The sequence below is a fragment of the Somniosus microcephalus genome, chromosome 4, assembly GCF_052327205.1.
Source record: "Somniosus microcephalus isolate GS21.2 chromosome 4, FLI_Smic_1.0, whole genome shotgun sequence".
Classification (NCBI taxonomy): domain Eukaryota; kingdom Metazoa; phylum Chordata; class Chondrichthyes; order Squaliformes; family Somniosidae; genus Somniosus; species Somniosus microcephalus.
In genome coordinates this window covers 313,343,031-313,356,680 of record NC_140990.1, presented here as the reverse complement: position 1 = coordinate 313,356,680, position 13,650 = coordinate 313,343,031, and the positions used below count along the sequence as shown (strand labels likewise).

Genomic DNA, 13,650 nt, shown 5'->3' with positions numbered 1-13,650 from the left:
AGGGGGGAACGGCCGCGTCTTGAAGGGGCACTGTCACCTCGACAATAACAACAGCTTGCATTTATATAGCGCCCTTAATGCAGTAAAAACACGTAACCAAACAAAGAATTGCCACCGAGCCACATATTAGGACAGGTGACCAAACGCTTGGTCAAAAAGGTAGGTTTTAAGGACCATCTTAAAGGAGGAGAGAGAGGTGGAGAGATTTAGGGAGGGAATTTCCGAGTTTAGGCAGCTGAAGGCACAGCCGCCAATGGTGGAACAAAGGGAGTGGGAGTCACACAAGATGCCACAATTGGAGGAGCCACAGAGATCTCAGATACCACATGGAGTCATTGAGGCTAATAGCATAAGTGCATTTAAGGGGAAGCTAGATATGTATGTAGGCTAAGCTCCCACAAACAGCAATTTGATAATGATCAGATAATCTGTTTTTTAGTGATGTTGGGTTGAGGGATAAATATTGACCCCAGGACACCGGGGAGAACTCTGCTGCTCTTTTTCAAAATAGTGGCCGTGGGATCTTTTACATCCACCTGAGAGGGAGCAGACGGGGCCTCGGTTTAATGTCTCATCCGAAAGACGGCACCTCCGACAGTGCAGCACTCCCTCAGTACTGGCACTGGGAGTGTCAGCCTGGATTGTGTGCTCAAGTCTCTGGAGTGGGACTTGAACCCACGACGTATCTCACTCTATCCACTGAGCCACGGCCATCACTAAAACAGATTATCTGGTCATTTTCACCATTGTTTGTGGGAGCTTGCTCTGCGTAAATTGGCTGCCGCGTTTCCGACATTACAACAGTGACTACACTTCAAAAAAAACTTCATTAGCTGTAAAACGCTTTGGGATGGCCTGAGGTCGTGAAAGGCGCTATATAAATGCAAGTCTTTCTTTTATGTTGTTCAGGCAAAGTACAGCCCGCTTTAGTCTGCTGTCCTATACTTGACCTGCACGTGCTTGACGTTGGCACTGGGAGGCAACTATATGTTTCCCTTTCACTCAATGATCAAACTCAAAATTGAAGTTAAAAAGGCTAAGGATAGAAAATAGCATTGGATTAACTCCCAAGTTGCCCTAGCAGAGATCTCACGCAGTAACTATGTATCCACACTGCCATCCATCACAGATTAGGGTCACGGTGAGATCACAGAGGCTTGTCAATAAGGCAAAGCCTGCAAACCTCAGCGTCTGCACAGAAAGCCCTTTGCAACTTGCTGTTATCTCCACTAAAAATAGGCCGCACTGGCCAGTTTCTGGCCCATTTGCCAGTAACAAATAGACTTGTCAATTTAGAATGCCCTTTGACAGAAACAGGAGTACAAACGATTGCGTCGCCCAGGAGTTCCATCGGGCCAATCCTCTCCAAGTGCTGCTTTTTGAAGTCATGTAAGCGAACATGGTGACCAATTTACACACAGGAAGATCCCGCTATTCCTCAAGCCAGTAACACGTTGAGAAGGCTGTTTAAAAAAATCATACGGGGTCCATGGCTTTATAGAGGCATAGAGTACAAGAGCAAGGACGTTTTATTGCTAAACCTTTAGAAATCACTGGTTAGGCCTCAGCTGGAGTATTGTGTCCAATTCTGGGCACTGCTATTATTTTCGTGTGACGGGAAAAGCTTATGATGGGATGTCTAGTTTGGCTCTCTATTCGATGGCCTCCTAAGATGCCGAGTGGAAAAATGAGGTGCCTCCCACCACAGATCTCAGTGGGCAGGTTGATGTGATGAGTTCCACGGTCTGGGACTCATGGTCACAGTCGCACTTCAGGTCGTCCCTCATCTTCCACTTGTGGAGCAGGTGGACGCACCGTCCACGCCCTACATTCTGGGCACTACATTTTAGGAAGATTGTCAAGGCCTTGGAGAGGGTGCACAGGAGGTTTACTAGAATGGTAAACCTAGCTCTAACTTTGCGGTTATGGCTCCTTGTTCTGGATTCCCCCCACCAGAGGGAATAGTTTGGGCTGTTTGTGTGTGATTTATTGGTTGGTGCCTTCTGCTAGGATGCCAATCGGCCATCGCTGGTGTCTCTCTACCCGAGTGTTGGAGGCTGACTCGTTGTCCTTGCTTTTCAGGGGGCGTTTCGGTGTGGTCCGCGAGTGTAAGGAAAATGCCACCGGGAAAATTTTCATGGCCAAGATTGTCCATTATGAAGGAGAAAAAAAGCAGACTGTCCTCCAGGAGTACGAGGTCCTCAAAGCCCTCCACCATGAGAAGATCATGTGCCTCCACGAAGCCTATGTCACTCCTCGATACCTGGTCCTCATCGCGGAAAACTGTTTGGGAAAGGAGATCCTGTACAGTTTGATTGACAGGTAGAACATTTTTATTGCCAGGTGGTGTGGTTTGATTGACAGGCAGCATGGTTTGATTGACAGGTCACATTTTGATTGACAGGTCACAGTTTGATTGACAGGTCGCATAGTTTGATTGACGGGTGTCATAAATCTCATCATCCAGAAACTACCTATGAAATAACACTGAACGGCCAGCTGGTGGCGCCGTCCAAGGAGTATAAATACTCAGACGTCGGCCCCAGCTTTCCAGGGACATTTTGTAAGACAAGGAACGAGTGAAGTACAACTAGACCTCCATGTTCTGAAACAAGTTGATTAAAGCCTTGCTTTATACTCAAACCAAGTGCGTAGTGAGTTTTATTACGTCAACGGGTATTACAGGTTAATGGGTAGCATTTGATCTTCAGATCAGCCCAGCCCAGACAGATTGGATGAAGAAGTCCGATATTTGGCCAAAGTCTTTAGGACGATCCCTCAGATTGTGGCCAGTTTGAGATATTCAGGGTAAAGGGATTGTTGGACAAGCCAGTTAAGAGTGTTACTTGAGCCCACAACCTTCCGCGGGCGCTGCCTACTGGGCCAGGGCTGACACCTCTCCTCCTCTCCCTCCCCCAGGTTTCGATATTCTGAGGACGACGTGGTGGGTTACATCTTGCAGATTCTCCAAGGCCTCGAATACCTGCACAGCCGGCGCATCGTGCACCTGGACATCAAGCCGGACAACGTCATCGTCACCTACCTCAACATCGTCAAGTTGGTGGACTTTGGAAGTGCCCACTTCTTCAACGCCACCGTCCCCAAGCACCTGGGCCGCCGCGTGGGGACTCCAGAGCACATGTGTGAGTGCAAACCCTTTTGCCCGAGGGGGGCAGCTCCGCGGGGCTGGGCCAGAGTCGGAGCGCGCGCCAATCGGCCCGGTCAGCGGGCCATCATCCACCCCCCGCCCGTCCCCTCCCCACCATGCCGTGTAGCGGGAACCTGCCGCCATTCCCAGCGTGACAACGGCGCCAACTCAGGAAAGCCCGGGCACCCAATCCTACCACTTTCCGCCTGTCAAAATAAGCGGGCGAAGAATCGAGGGGGATATAGGTTTTCCCTGCGGCCGCGCCTGCCAGAGGGAATGCCGGATTGCGCGATCGCCGCACCTCCCCCAATGCGGAGACAACGGTGAGGGGGGGAGGGGTGGGGGTTGGAGTCAGTCTTGGATGGGAGGACAAAAGGGGGCGATAGGAAAACTGCCGCCCGGTTTTCTGTTCCGTTGAAGTCGGTGTAAAACAGGCGGCCGATTGGCTGTCTTGCCCACTTTCCCCTCCCGCCCGAGGCCAATAGCGCCCCCATTATAAAAATGTGAAGCACCAGCAAGCGGCAGAAGGTTGGGGCATATGCGCAACTGTAGGTGATGCAACCGTGGCAATAAAGTATTCCAGATCATTTTGCCGGAGTCAGATAATTAAACAGTAGTGGGTGTCTGTGTGTGTATGTGTCTGTCTGTTTGTATCTGTGTCTGTGTGCGTCTGTCTGTCTGAGCTTGCGTGTACGTGCATGTGTCTATCTTCCTGTCAGGCTCTCCTCATTTTAGCCTCAATTGGTGTCCCCTCCTTGTAACCCAGAAAAAGTAAAGACTAGCATATACAGCCAATGAAGCACTTTTTTTTGAAGTGCAGTCACTGTTGTAATGTCGGAAACGTGGCAACCAATTTCCGCACAGCAAGCTCCCACAAACAGCAATGTGATAATGACCAGATAATCTGTTTTTAGTGATATTGATTGAGGGATAAATATTGGCCCCAGGACACCGGTGAGAACTCCCCCTGCTCTTCTTCGAAATAGTAACTTTTACATCCACCCATGAGGGCAGACGGGGCCTCAGTTTAACGTCTCATCCGAAAGACGGCTCCTCCGACAGTGCAGCACTCCCTCAGTTCTGTACTGGGAGTGTCGGCCTAGATTTTGTGCTGAAGTCTCTGGAGTGGGATTTGAACCCACAACCTTCTGACTCAGAGAGGAGTGAGAGTGCCACCCACTGAGCCAAGGTTGGGTTTGGGTTGCTTGAGTCCAATGTTTTGGAATAACAAGACTGACACCGATCAGAGCAGTGCTGGAGATTCAAAGTGCCTATCACTGAGCTCCTCAAGAGACACTGAGTGGTTATTACATGGGACAGTGTAGAGGGAGCTTTACTCTGTATCTAACCCGTGCTGTACCTGCCCTGGGAGTGTTTGATGGGACAGTGTAGAGGGAGCTTTACTCTGTATCTAACCCGTGCTGTACCTGCCCTGGGAGTGTTTGATGGGACAGTGTAGAGGGAGCTTTACTCTGTATCTAACCCGTGCTGTACCTGCCCTGGGAGTGTTTGATGGGACAGTGTAGAGGGAGCTTTACTCTGTATCTAACCAGTGCTGTACCTGCCCTGGGAGTGTTTGATGGGACAGTGTAGAGGGAGCTTTATTCTGTATCTAACCCGTGCTGTACCTGCCCTGGGAGTGTTTGATGGGATAGTGTAGAGGGAGCTTTACTCTGTATCTAACCCGTGCTCTATATGTCCTGGGAGTGTTTGATGGGACAGTGTAGAGGGAGCTTTATCCTGTAGGTAACCCGTGCTGTACCTGCCCTGGGAGTATTTGATGGGACAGTGTAGAGGGAGCTTTATTCAGTATCTAACCCGTGCTGTACCTGCCCTGGGAGTGTTTGATGGGACAGTGTAGATGGTGCTTTACTCTGTAGCTAACCCGTGCTGTACCTGCCCTGGGAGTGTTTGATGGGACAGTGTAGAGGGAGCTTTACTCTGTATCTAACCCCGTGCTGTACCTGCCCTGGGAGTGTTTGATGGGACAGTGTAGAGGGAGCTTTATTCAGTATCTAACCCGTGCTGCAGCTGCCCTGGGAGTGTTTGATGGGACAGTGTAGAGGGAGCTTTATTCAGTATCTAACCCGTGCTGTACCTGCCCTGGGAGTGTTTGATGGGACAGTGTAGATGGTGCTTTACTCTGTAGCTAACCCGTGCTGTACCTGCCCTGGGAGTGTTTGATGGGACAGTGTAGAGGGAGCTTTACTCTGTATCTAACCCCGTGCTGTACCTGCCCTGGGAGTGTTTGATGGGACAGTGTAGAGGGAGCTTTATTCAGTATCTAACCCGTGCTGCAGCTGCCCTGGGAGTGTTTGATGGGACAGTGTAGAGGGAGCTTTACACTGTAGCTAACCCGTGCTGTGCCTGCCCTTGAGTGTTTGATGGGATAGTGTAGAGGGAGCTTTATTCATTATCTAACCCGTGCTGTACCTGCCCTGGGAGTGTTTCATGGGACAGTGTAGGGGGAGCTTTACTCTGTAGCTAACCCGTGCTGTGCCTGCCCTTGAGTGTTTGATGGGACAGCGTAGAGGGAGCTTTATTCTCTATCTCAACGCGTGCTGTACCTGTCCTGGGACTGTTTTATGGGACAGTGTAGAGGGTGCTTCACTCTGTATCTAACCCGTGCTGTACCTGCCCTGGGAGTGTTTGATGGGACAGTGCAGCGGGAACTTTACTCTGTATCTAACCTGTGCTGTTCCTGCCCTGGGAGTGTTTGATGGGACAGTGTAGAGGGAGCTTAACTCTGTATCTAACCTGTGCTGTACCTACCCTGGTAGTGTTGATGGGACAGTGTAGAGGGAGCTTTACTCTGTGTCTAACCCGTGCTGTACCTGCCCTGGGAGTGTTTGATGGGTCAGTGTAGAGGGAGCTTTACTCTGTATCTAACTCATGCTGTACCTGCCCTGGGAGTGTTTGATGGGACAGTGTAGAGGGAGCTTTATTCTGTATCTAACCCGTGCTGTACCAGCTCTGGGAGTGTTTGATGGGACAGTGTAGAGGGAGCTTTACCCTGAATCTAACCCGTGCTGTACCTGCCCTGTGAATGTTTGATGGGACAGTGTAGAGGGAGCTTTACTCTGTATCTAACCCGTGCTGTATCTGCCTTGGACAGTTTGATGGGACAGTGTAGAGGGAGCTTTACTCTGCATCTAACCCGTGCTGTATCTGTCCTGGGAATGTTTGATGGGGCAGTGTAGAGGGAGCTTTACTCTGTATCTAACCCGTGCTGTACCTGCCCTGGGAGTGTTTGATGGGACAGTGCAGTTTATATCCGTCAGGTGACAGTATCATGGGATATGGAGCACAGTGGATTAAACAGCTCGGCCATGACTCGATGGAAAGTCGGAACACGGTCGTGGTGCTGAATGGCCTAATCCTGTTCCTATGATCAACACCCAATGCATGTGTATCAGTGTAGGTGTGTGTGTGTGTCATATGAGTGAGTTTGTACGTGTGTGTTTGTCGGTGTGAGTGCGTGGGAGTGTTGGTGCGAGTGTGTGTTGGTGAGAGCATGAGTGTGTGTTAGTGTGTGTGTCGGTGTCAGTGAGTGTGTGTCCTGAGTGTGTTTTGGTGTGTGTGAGTGTGTGTGTGTGAGTGTGTGTGAGTGAGTGTGTGCATGTGTGTGAGTGTGTGAGTGAATGTGTGTATGTGTGAGTGAGTGTCTGTCTGTGTGAGTGTGTGTGTGAGTGAGTGAGTGTCTGTCTGTGTGTGAGTGTTTGTGTGTGTGAGTGAGTGAGTGTCTGTCTGTGTGTGAGTGTTTGTGTGAGTGAGTGAGTGTCTGTGAGTGTGAGTGTGTGTGAGTGATTGTGTGTTTGAGTGAGTTTCTGTCTGTGTGTGAGTGAGTGTCTGTCTGTGAGTGTGTGTGTGTGAGTGAGTGAGTGTCTGTGTGTGTGTGAGTGTTTGTGTGAGTGAGTGAGTGTCTGTGAGTGTGAGTGTGTGTGAGTGATTGTGTGTTTGAGTGAGTTTCTGTCTGTGTGTGAGTGAGTGTCTGTCTGTGAGTGTGTGTGTGTGTGTGTGTGTGTGTGAGTGTCTGTCTGAGTGAGTGTGAGTGTGTGTGTGTGAGCGTGAGTGTGAGCATGAGTGACTGTATGTGTGAGTGAGTGAATGTGTGAGTGTTAGTGAGTGTGTGTGAGTGAGTGTGTGTGTGTGAGTGTGTGAGTGAGTGTGTGAGTGTGAATGTGGGTGTGTCTGGTGAGGACAGGGCTGGCTTTGACCCTGATGTTCCTGGCAGCTCACTGCCTAGGTTGATGTTATGATGAATGGTCACTGGGTGGGGCACCAGTGCGTGAGCAGCACTTAAGGAAACAAGTCTGTAAAATTTATGTTGACCCTAATTACGTGCTATAAACTATTACAAATGTCGACATCGTTATGGACGTGTGTATGTATACAATTACATGCAGCCAAATAATTACATACATGTGTGTTCAGAACAAAACTTAGTGCAGGTTTGTAGATCATCTGCTGAATCTTCACTCTGCATAACAATTGCATGTTTGTCTCTTTCTGTCTCATATTCTCCTTTGCTTCCCTCTCTCCATATCTATTACTCTCTCTCTCTCTCTGTCTCTCTCTCTGTCTCTCTCTCTGTCTCTCTCTCTGTCTCTCTCGCTGTCTCTCTCTCTGTCTCTCTCGCTGTCTCTCTCGCTGTCTCTCTCCAATTCCAATTCCAATTCAAATGCTTTATTGGCATGAAAGTTTACAGAGAACCATATTGCCAAAGCTTACATAGCAAAAAGGTACAGTTTTCCAACATTCTGTAGGTGTCAATCGATTTGACATTTGTTGGGTACATACAATATTACTTTTAACAATATTAATTTTAAACAGTCTTACTTTTAAACAGTCCTCAGGTTGTGACATGTTGTTACATATTTGGCCCCAAGGTCTCTCTGTCTCTCTCGCTGTCTCTCTCGCTGTCTCTCTCCCTGTCTCTCTCGCTGTCTCTCTCGCTGTCTCTCTCGCTGTCTCTCTCGCTGTCTCTCTCCCTGTCTCTCTCGCTGTCTCTCTCGCTGTCTCTCTCTCTGTCTCTCTCGCTGTCTCTCTCGCTGTCTCTCTCTCTGTCTCTCTCTCTGTCTCTCTCTCTCTCGCTGTCTCTCTCTCTGTCTCTCTCGCTGTCTCTCTCTCTCTGTCTCTCTCGCTGTCTCTCTCGCTGTCTCTCTCGCTGTCTCTCTGTCTCTCTCTGTCTCTCTCGCTGTCTCTCTCGCTGTCTCTCTCGCTGTCTCTCTCTCTATCTCTCTCTCTGCCTCTCTCTATCTCTCTCTTTGTCTCTCTCTCTCTCTGTTTCTCTATCTCTCTATCTCTTTGTCTCTCTCTCTCTCTCATTCTCTTCCTCTCTCTCTCATTCTCTTCCTCTCTGTGTCTCTCAGTCATTCTCTCAATCTCCTCATCAGCCTCTCTCTCATTCTCTGTCTCTATTTCATATTTTTTTCTCTAGTTCTCTCTCACCTTCTCTCTCTCATTCTCTGTCTCATTCTCTCCCTCATTCTCTCCCTCATTCTCTCATTCTCTCTCATTCTCTCCCATTCTCTCTCTTCCTTTCTCTCTCATTCTCTCTCTCATTCTCTCCCTCATTCTCTCTCTGTCTCTCCCTCATTCTCTCTCTTCCTTTCTCTCTCATTCTCTCTCTCATTCTCTCCCTCATTCTCTCTCTCTGTCTCTCCCTCATTCTCTCTCTTCCTTTCTCTCTCATTCTCTCTCTCATTCTCCCCCTCTCTCTCTCTCTCTCTCGCCCTCTCGTTCCCCCTCGTCCCTTCCCATGGTGTTACAGGGCTATCGCTTCCATGAATGATCTCAGTGACTCTCTCACTAACTGACGATTCTCTCTTGTGTTTTTTTTTCTCTGTCCGTCTCTCTCTCTCTCTCTCTCTCTCTCTCTATCTCTCCCTCTATCTATCTCTCGCTCTCTCTCTGTCTCTCCAAGCTCCTGAAATGGTGAAGGGGGATCCCATCGGACCACCTGCTGATATCTGGGGTCTGGGCGTGCTTATTTACATCATGTGAGTAGTCGTGTTGGCTGGTGTCTGTGAGTATGACTTGACGCCAGAGTGACGTGGCTTTGTAACCGGAGCGGGGAACTCCCTGCTCCGGGATTGACGGGTGCAGTGAGGGGCGCTGCACCGTTTGAAATGCCATTGCTTGTTGCTGACGTTTGTGCAAGACTCGCTCGTTCTTTTGCCTCGATTCTGCTTTAACTTCACTTTTTTTTTTACCCATCGCTGTTTCGCCCCCGTCTCCACCACCACCTTTACCGCAGGGAACGCACTCGGTAAATGCAGCTCGCACCTCCCCTGCCTGCATGTGCACGTGGCACGGAGAGGGGGGAGGGGGGTATAGTGGCAATGAAAGGGCGCTTGTCACGTTCTGCGACCGGATTGTTTGGCAGTTTTTGTTGGGGAACAGTCGCTCTTTGCTTTCATTCAAAAGAGAAGTGCACGAGGGGATCCGAATCGGGTGCGATGGCCGTGTGACGAGGCGTCAGCCTGTGGCTCTGTGCTTGGCATTCCCGCCTCTGGGTCAGAGGGTGCAGTGTTCGATTCCCGCTCCAGACAGTCTTGGCAAGTGGAGACCGGAACTCCAGCTCGGAGTTCTGGGTGGATATCCAGCGGGATCCTCACGCCTGGTGGGCAGCCCCCCCACCCCATCATCGTACAGGTTGTGGAAACCCATAAAATCCTTCCGACGTACAGGACTAGCCCCCTATTGGCTGGGAGAAAAATGGTCACGGGCATGGAGGGAGCGTTCACTGTCAGACTGTTAATCAGCCGCCAATCCTTCACACTGTTCCCCAAGGGAAGAGTGAAGATACAAAACTAACGAATACGCCACCCTGTCAGACTGTTAATCAGCCCACCAAACCTTCCACTACTTCACACTGCTGTCTGAGCAAAGAGTGAATATATGAAGACATCAGCAATCCACAAGTGGCACTCATTGGGTGAGCTGTCCGTGTTTCACAGTCAGGCACCGGCATGGAGTGCAAATTATTTATTTTAAATTTTAGTCACCCTCTCCAAGGCCAATATATCCTTGCTGAGGTGCGTTGTCCAGAACTGAACCCACAACATAACATAAGCACCCGTTTGTATTCCAGGCCCCTCGAGATAAAGGCCAACATCCCATTAGTCTTTTTGATTATTTCGTTGTACCTGTCCACCAGCTTTTAGTGACTTGCAGCGCTAAAGCCCTCTGCTCCTCCGCAGCTCCGAGCTGCTCACCTTTAAGGAAATAGAGATTCCAGGGAGCATTGCAGCTTGGGAACAGAAGGGTTAAGGAGAGACACGTATTCAGGATCTCATTCCAAGCAGCTCCGATTGTTAGCTCCCAGCGGGAGTCTCGAGTGTGGTGTCGATGCCATTAACGGGGCCAGGCACTGAGCTGGATGAAGCCGTTGAAATGTAGGACACTCTGTGACACATGTGCATTCCTCTCTCAGCATTCAGACAGCTCCCTCTCGGCCTCGGCCGCCCTGCCTTGTAGGCAATGGAGAGGCTTTGAGGGGGGAGGGGAGGGGTAAGGGCAAATTCGGGCATGCCTGTAACGCTCCATCTCCCTGCAGTCCTATACCCAGCCAGAGCCCACTATCCTGGCAGCTCCAGCGAAGTACCAGAGGATTCCCAGGGCCCGTGGAAACGTACCCAGCGTGAGTCGGTCTCGGAGGGTTGTGTGGAGCTGGAAGAACTTACAGAGATAAGGGATGGAGGGATTTGAAAACAAGGATCAGATTTTTTAAATCGAGGCGTTGCTTAACCGGGAGCCAGGAGGGGAGAAAAGTGTGGGGGGTAAAAAAACACTTGGATCTGAAAGGGGAATTTATTTGAAACAAAAACGCACCCGCTTGACGCTGACTCCCGGTCGCGTGGGGATAGTGGCGGAGTGTATTTATATTCCGTGTGACGTGTGTTTCAGGCTGAGCGGACGATCACCCTTTGCTGCACCAGATCCAACAGAGATGGAGAACAGGATTAAGTTGGCACAGTTCGACCTCACAAAGTGCTACCCCAATGCATCGCAGAATGCCGCTCTCTTCCTCAAACGGGTCCTCTGCATGTTTCCAGCGTGAGTAACTACCCCAGGGCTCCCGACTCGGGCCTGCAGCGGACACAGGGGCCTCGATTTATCTTTCTCATCTTTATGGTTCCTCACTTCAGTCCCATGGGTGCCTGAGAGATAGAGTAAAGCTCCCTCCACACTGTCCCATCAAACAATCCCAGGGCAGGTACAGCACGGGTTAGATACAGAGTAAAGCTCCCTCCACACTGTCCCATCAAACACTCCCAGAGCAGCTACAGCCCGGTTAGATACAGAGTAAAGCTCCCTCTACACTGTCCCAACAAACAATCCCAGAGCAGCTACAGCCCGGTTAGATACAGAGTAAAGCTCCCTCTACACTGTCCCGTCAAACAATCCCAGAGCAGCTACAGCCCGGTTAGATACAGAGTAAAACACCCTCTACACTGTCCCATCAAACACTCCCAGAGCAGGTACAGCACGGGTTAGATACAGAGTAAAGCTCCCTCTACACTGTCCCATCAAACACTCCCAGGGCAGGTACAGCACGGGTTAGATACAGAGTAAAGCTCCCTTGACACTGTCCCATCAAACACTCCCGGGGCAGGTACAGCCCGGTTAGATACAGAGTAAAGCTCCCTCGACACTGTCCCATCAAACACTCCCAGAGCAGCTACAGCCCGGTTAGATACAGAGTAAAACACCCTCGACACTGTCCCATCAAACACTCCCAGAGCAGCTACAGCCCGGTTAGATACAGAGTAAAGCTCCCTCCACACTGTCACATCAAACACTCCCAGAGCAGCTACAGCCCGGTTAGATACAGAGTAAAACACCCTCGACACTGTCCCATCAAACACTCCCAGGGCAGGTACAGCACGGGTTAGATACAGAGTAAAGCTCCCTCTACACTGTCCCATCAAACACTCCCAGGGCAGGTACAACACGGGTTAGATACAGAGTAAAGCTCCCTCCACACTGTCCCATCAAACAATCCCAGAGCAGCTACAGCCCGGTTAGATACAGAGTAAAGCTCCCTCTACACTGTCCCATCAAACACTCCCAGGGCAGGTACAGCACGGGTTCGATACAGAGTAAAGCTCCCTCCACACTGTCCCATCAAACAATCCCAGGGCAGGTACAGCACTGGTTAGATACAGAGTAAAGACCCTCTACACTGTCCCATCAAACACTCCCAGGGCAGGTACAGCACGGGTTAGATACAGAGTAAAGCTCCCTCTACACTGTCCCATCAAACACTCCCAGAGCAGGTACAGCCCGGTTAGATACAGAGTAAAACACCCTCGACACTGTCCCATCAAACACTCCCAGGGCAGGTACAGCACGGGTTAGATACAGAGTAAAGCTCCCTCTACACTGTCCCATCAAACACTCCCAGGGCAGGTACAGCACGGGTTTGATACAGAGTAAATCTCCCTCTACACTGTCCCATCAAACACTCCCAGGGCAGGTACAGCACGGGTTAGATACAGAGTAAAGCTCCCTGTAAACTATCCCATCAAACACTCCCAGAGCAGGTACAGCACGGTTAGATACAGAGTAAAGCTCCCGCTACACTGTCCCATCAAACACTCCCAGGACAGGTACAGCACGGGTTAGATACAGAGTAAAGCTCCCTCTGCACTGTCCCATCAAACACTCCCAGGGCAGGTACAGCACGGGTTAGATACAGAGTAAAGCTCCCTCTACACTGTCCCATCAAACACTCCCAGGGTAGGTACAGCATTGGTTAGATACAGAGTAAAGCTCCCTCTACACTGTCCCATCAAACACGCCCAGGGCAGGTACAGCACTGGTTAGATACAGAGTAAAGACCCTCTACACTGTCCCATCAAACACTCCCAGGGCAGGTAGAGTACGGGTTAGATACAGAGTAAAGCTCCCTCTACACTGTCCCATCAAACACTCCCAGAGCAGGTACAGCACGGTTAGATACAGAGTAAAGCTCCCTCTACACTGTCCCATCAAATACTCCCAGGGCAGGTACAGCACGGATTAGATACAGAGTAAAGCTCCCTCTACACTGTCCCATCAAACACTCCCAGGGCAGGTACAGCACTGGTTAGATACAGAGTAAAGACCCTCTACACTGTCGCATCAAACACTCCCAGGGCAGGTACATCACGGGTTAGATACAGAGTAAAGCTCCCTCTACACTGTCCCATCAAACACTCCCAGAGCAGGTACAGCACCGTTAGATACAGAGTAAAGCTCCCTCTACACTGTCCCATCAAATCCTCCCAGGGCAGATAAAGCACGGGTTAGATACAGAGTAATGCTCCCTCTACACTGTCCCATCAAACACTCCTAGGGCAGGTACATCACGGGTTAGATACAGAGTAAAGCTCCCTCTACACTGTCCCATCAAACACTCCCAGGGCAGGTACAGCACGGGTTAGATACAGAGTAAAGCTCCCTGTAAACTATCCCATCAAACACTCCCAGAGCAGGTACAGCACGGTTAGATA

General features: G+C 50.2%; 1 protein-coding gene across 3 annotated transcripts in view; it reads left to right on the top strand.

Annotated features, from left to right (window-relative positions):
- spega (striated muscle enriched protein kinase a) overlaps positions 1–13,650 on the top strand; it is a 536,975-nt gene that overhangs the window by 492,653 nt on the left and 30,672 nt on the right. For all 3 annotated transcript variants that reach the window (XM_085986741.1, XM_085986740.1, XM_085986742.1), the window contains 4 exons: positions 2,083–2,322; positions 2,920–3,143; positions 9,075–9,150; positions 11,060–11,209. In XM_085986741.1, the coding sequence (XP_085842867.1) occupies positions 2,083–2,322; positions 2,920–3,143; positions 9,075–9,150; positions 11,060–11,209 (690 nt within the window). The remainder of the gene's footprint in view (positions 1–2,082; positions 2,323–2,919; positions 3,144–9,074; positions 9,151–11,059; positions 11,210–13,650) is intronic.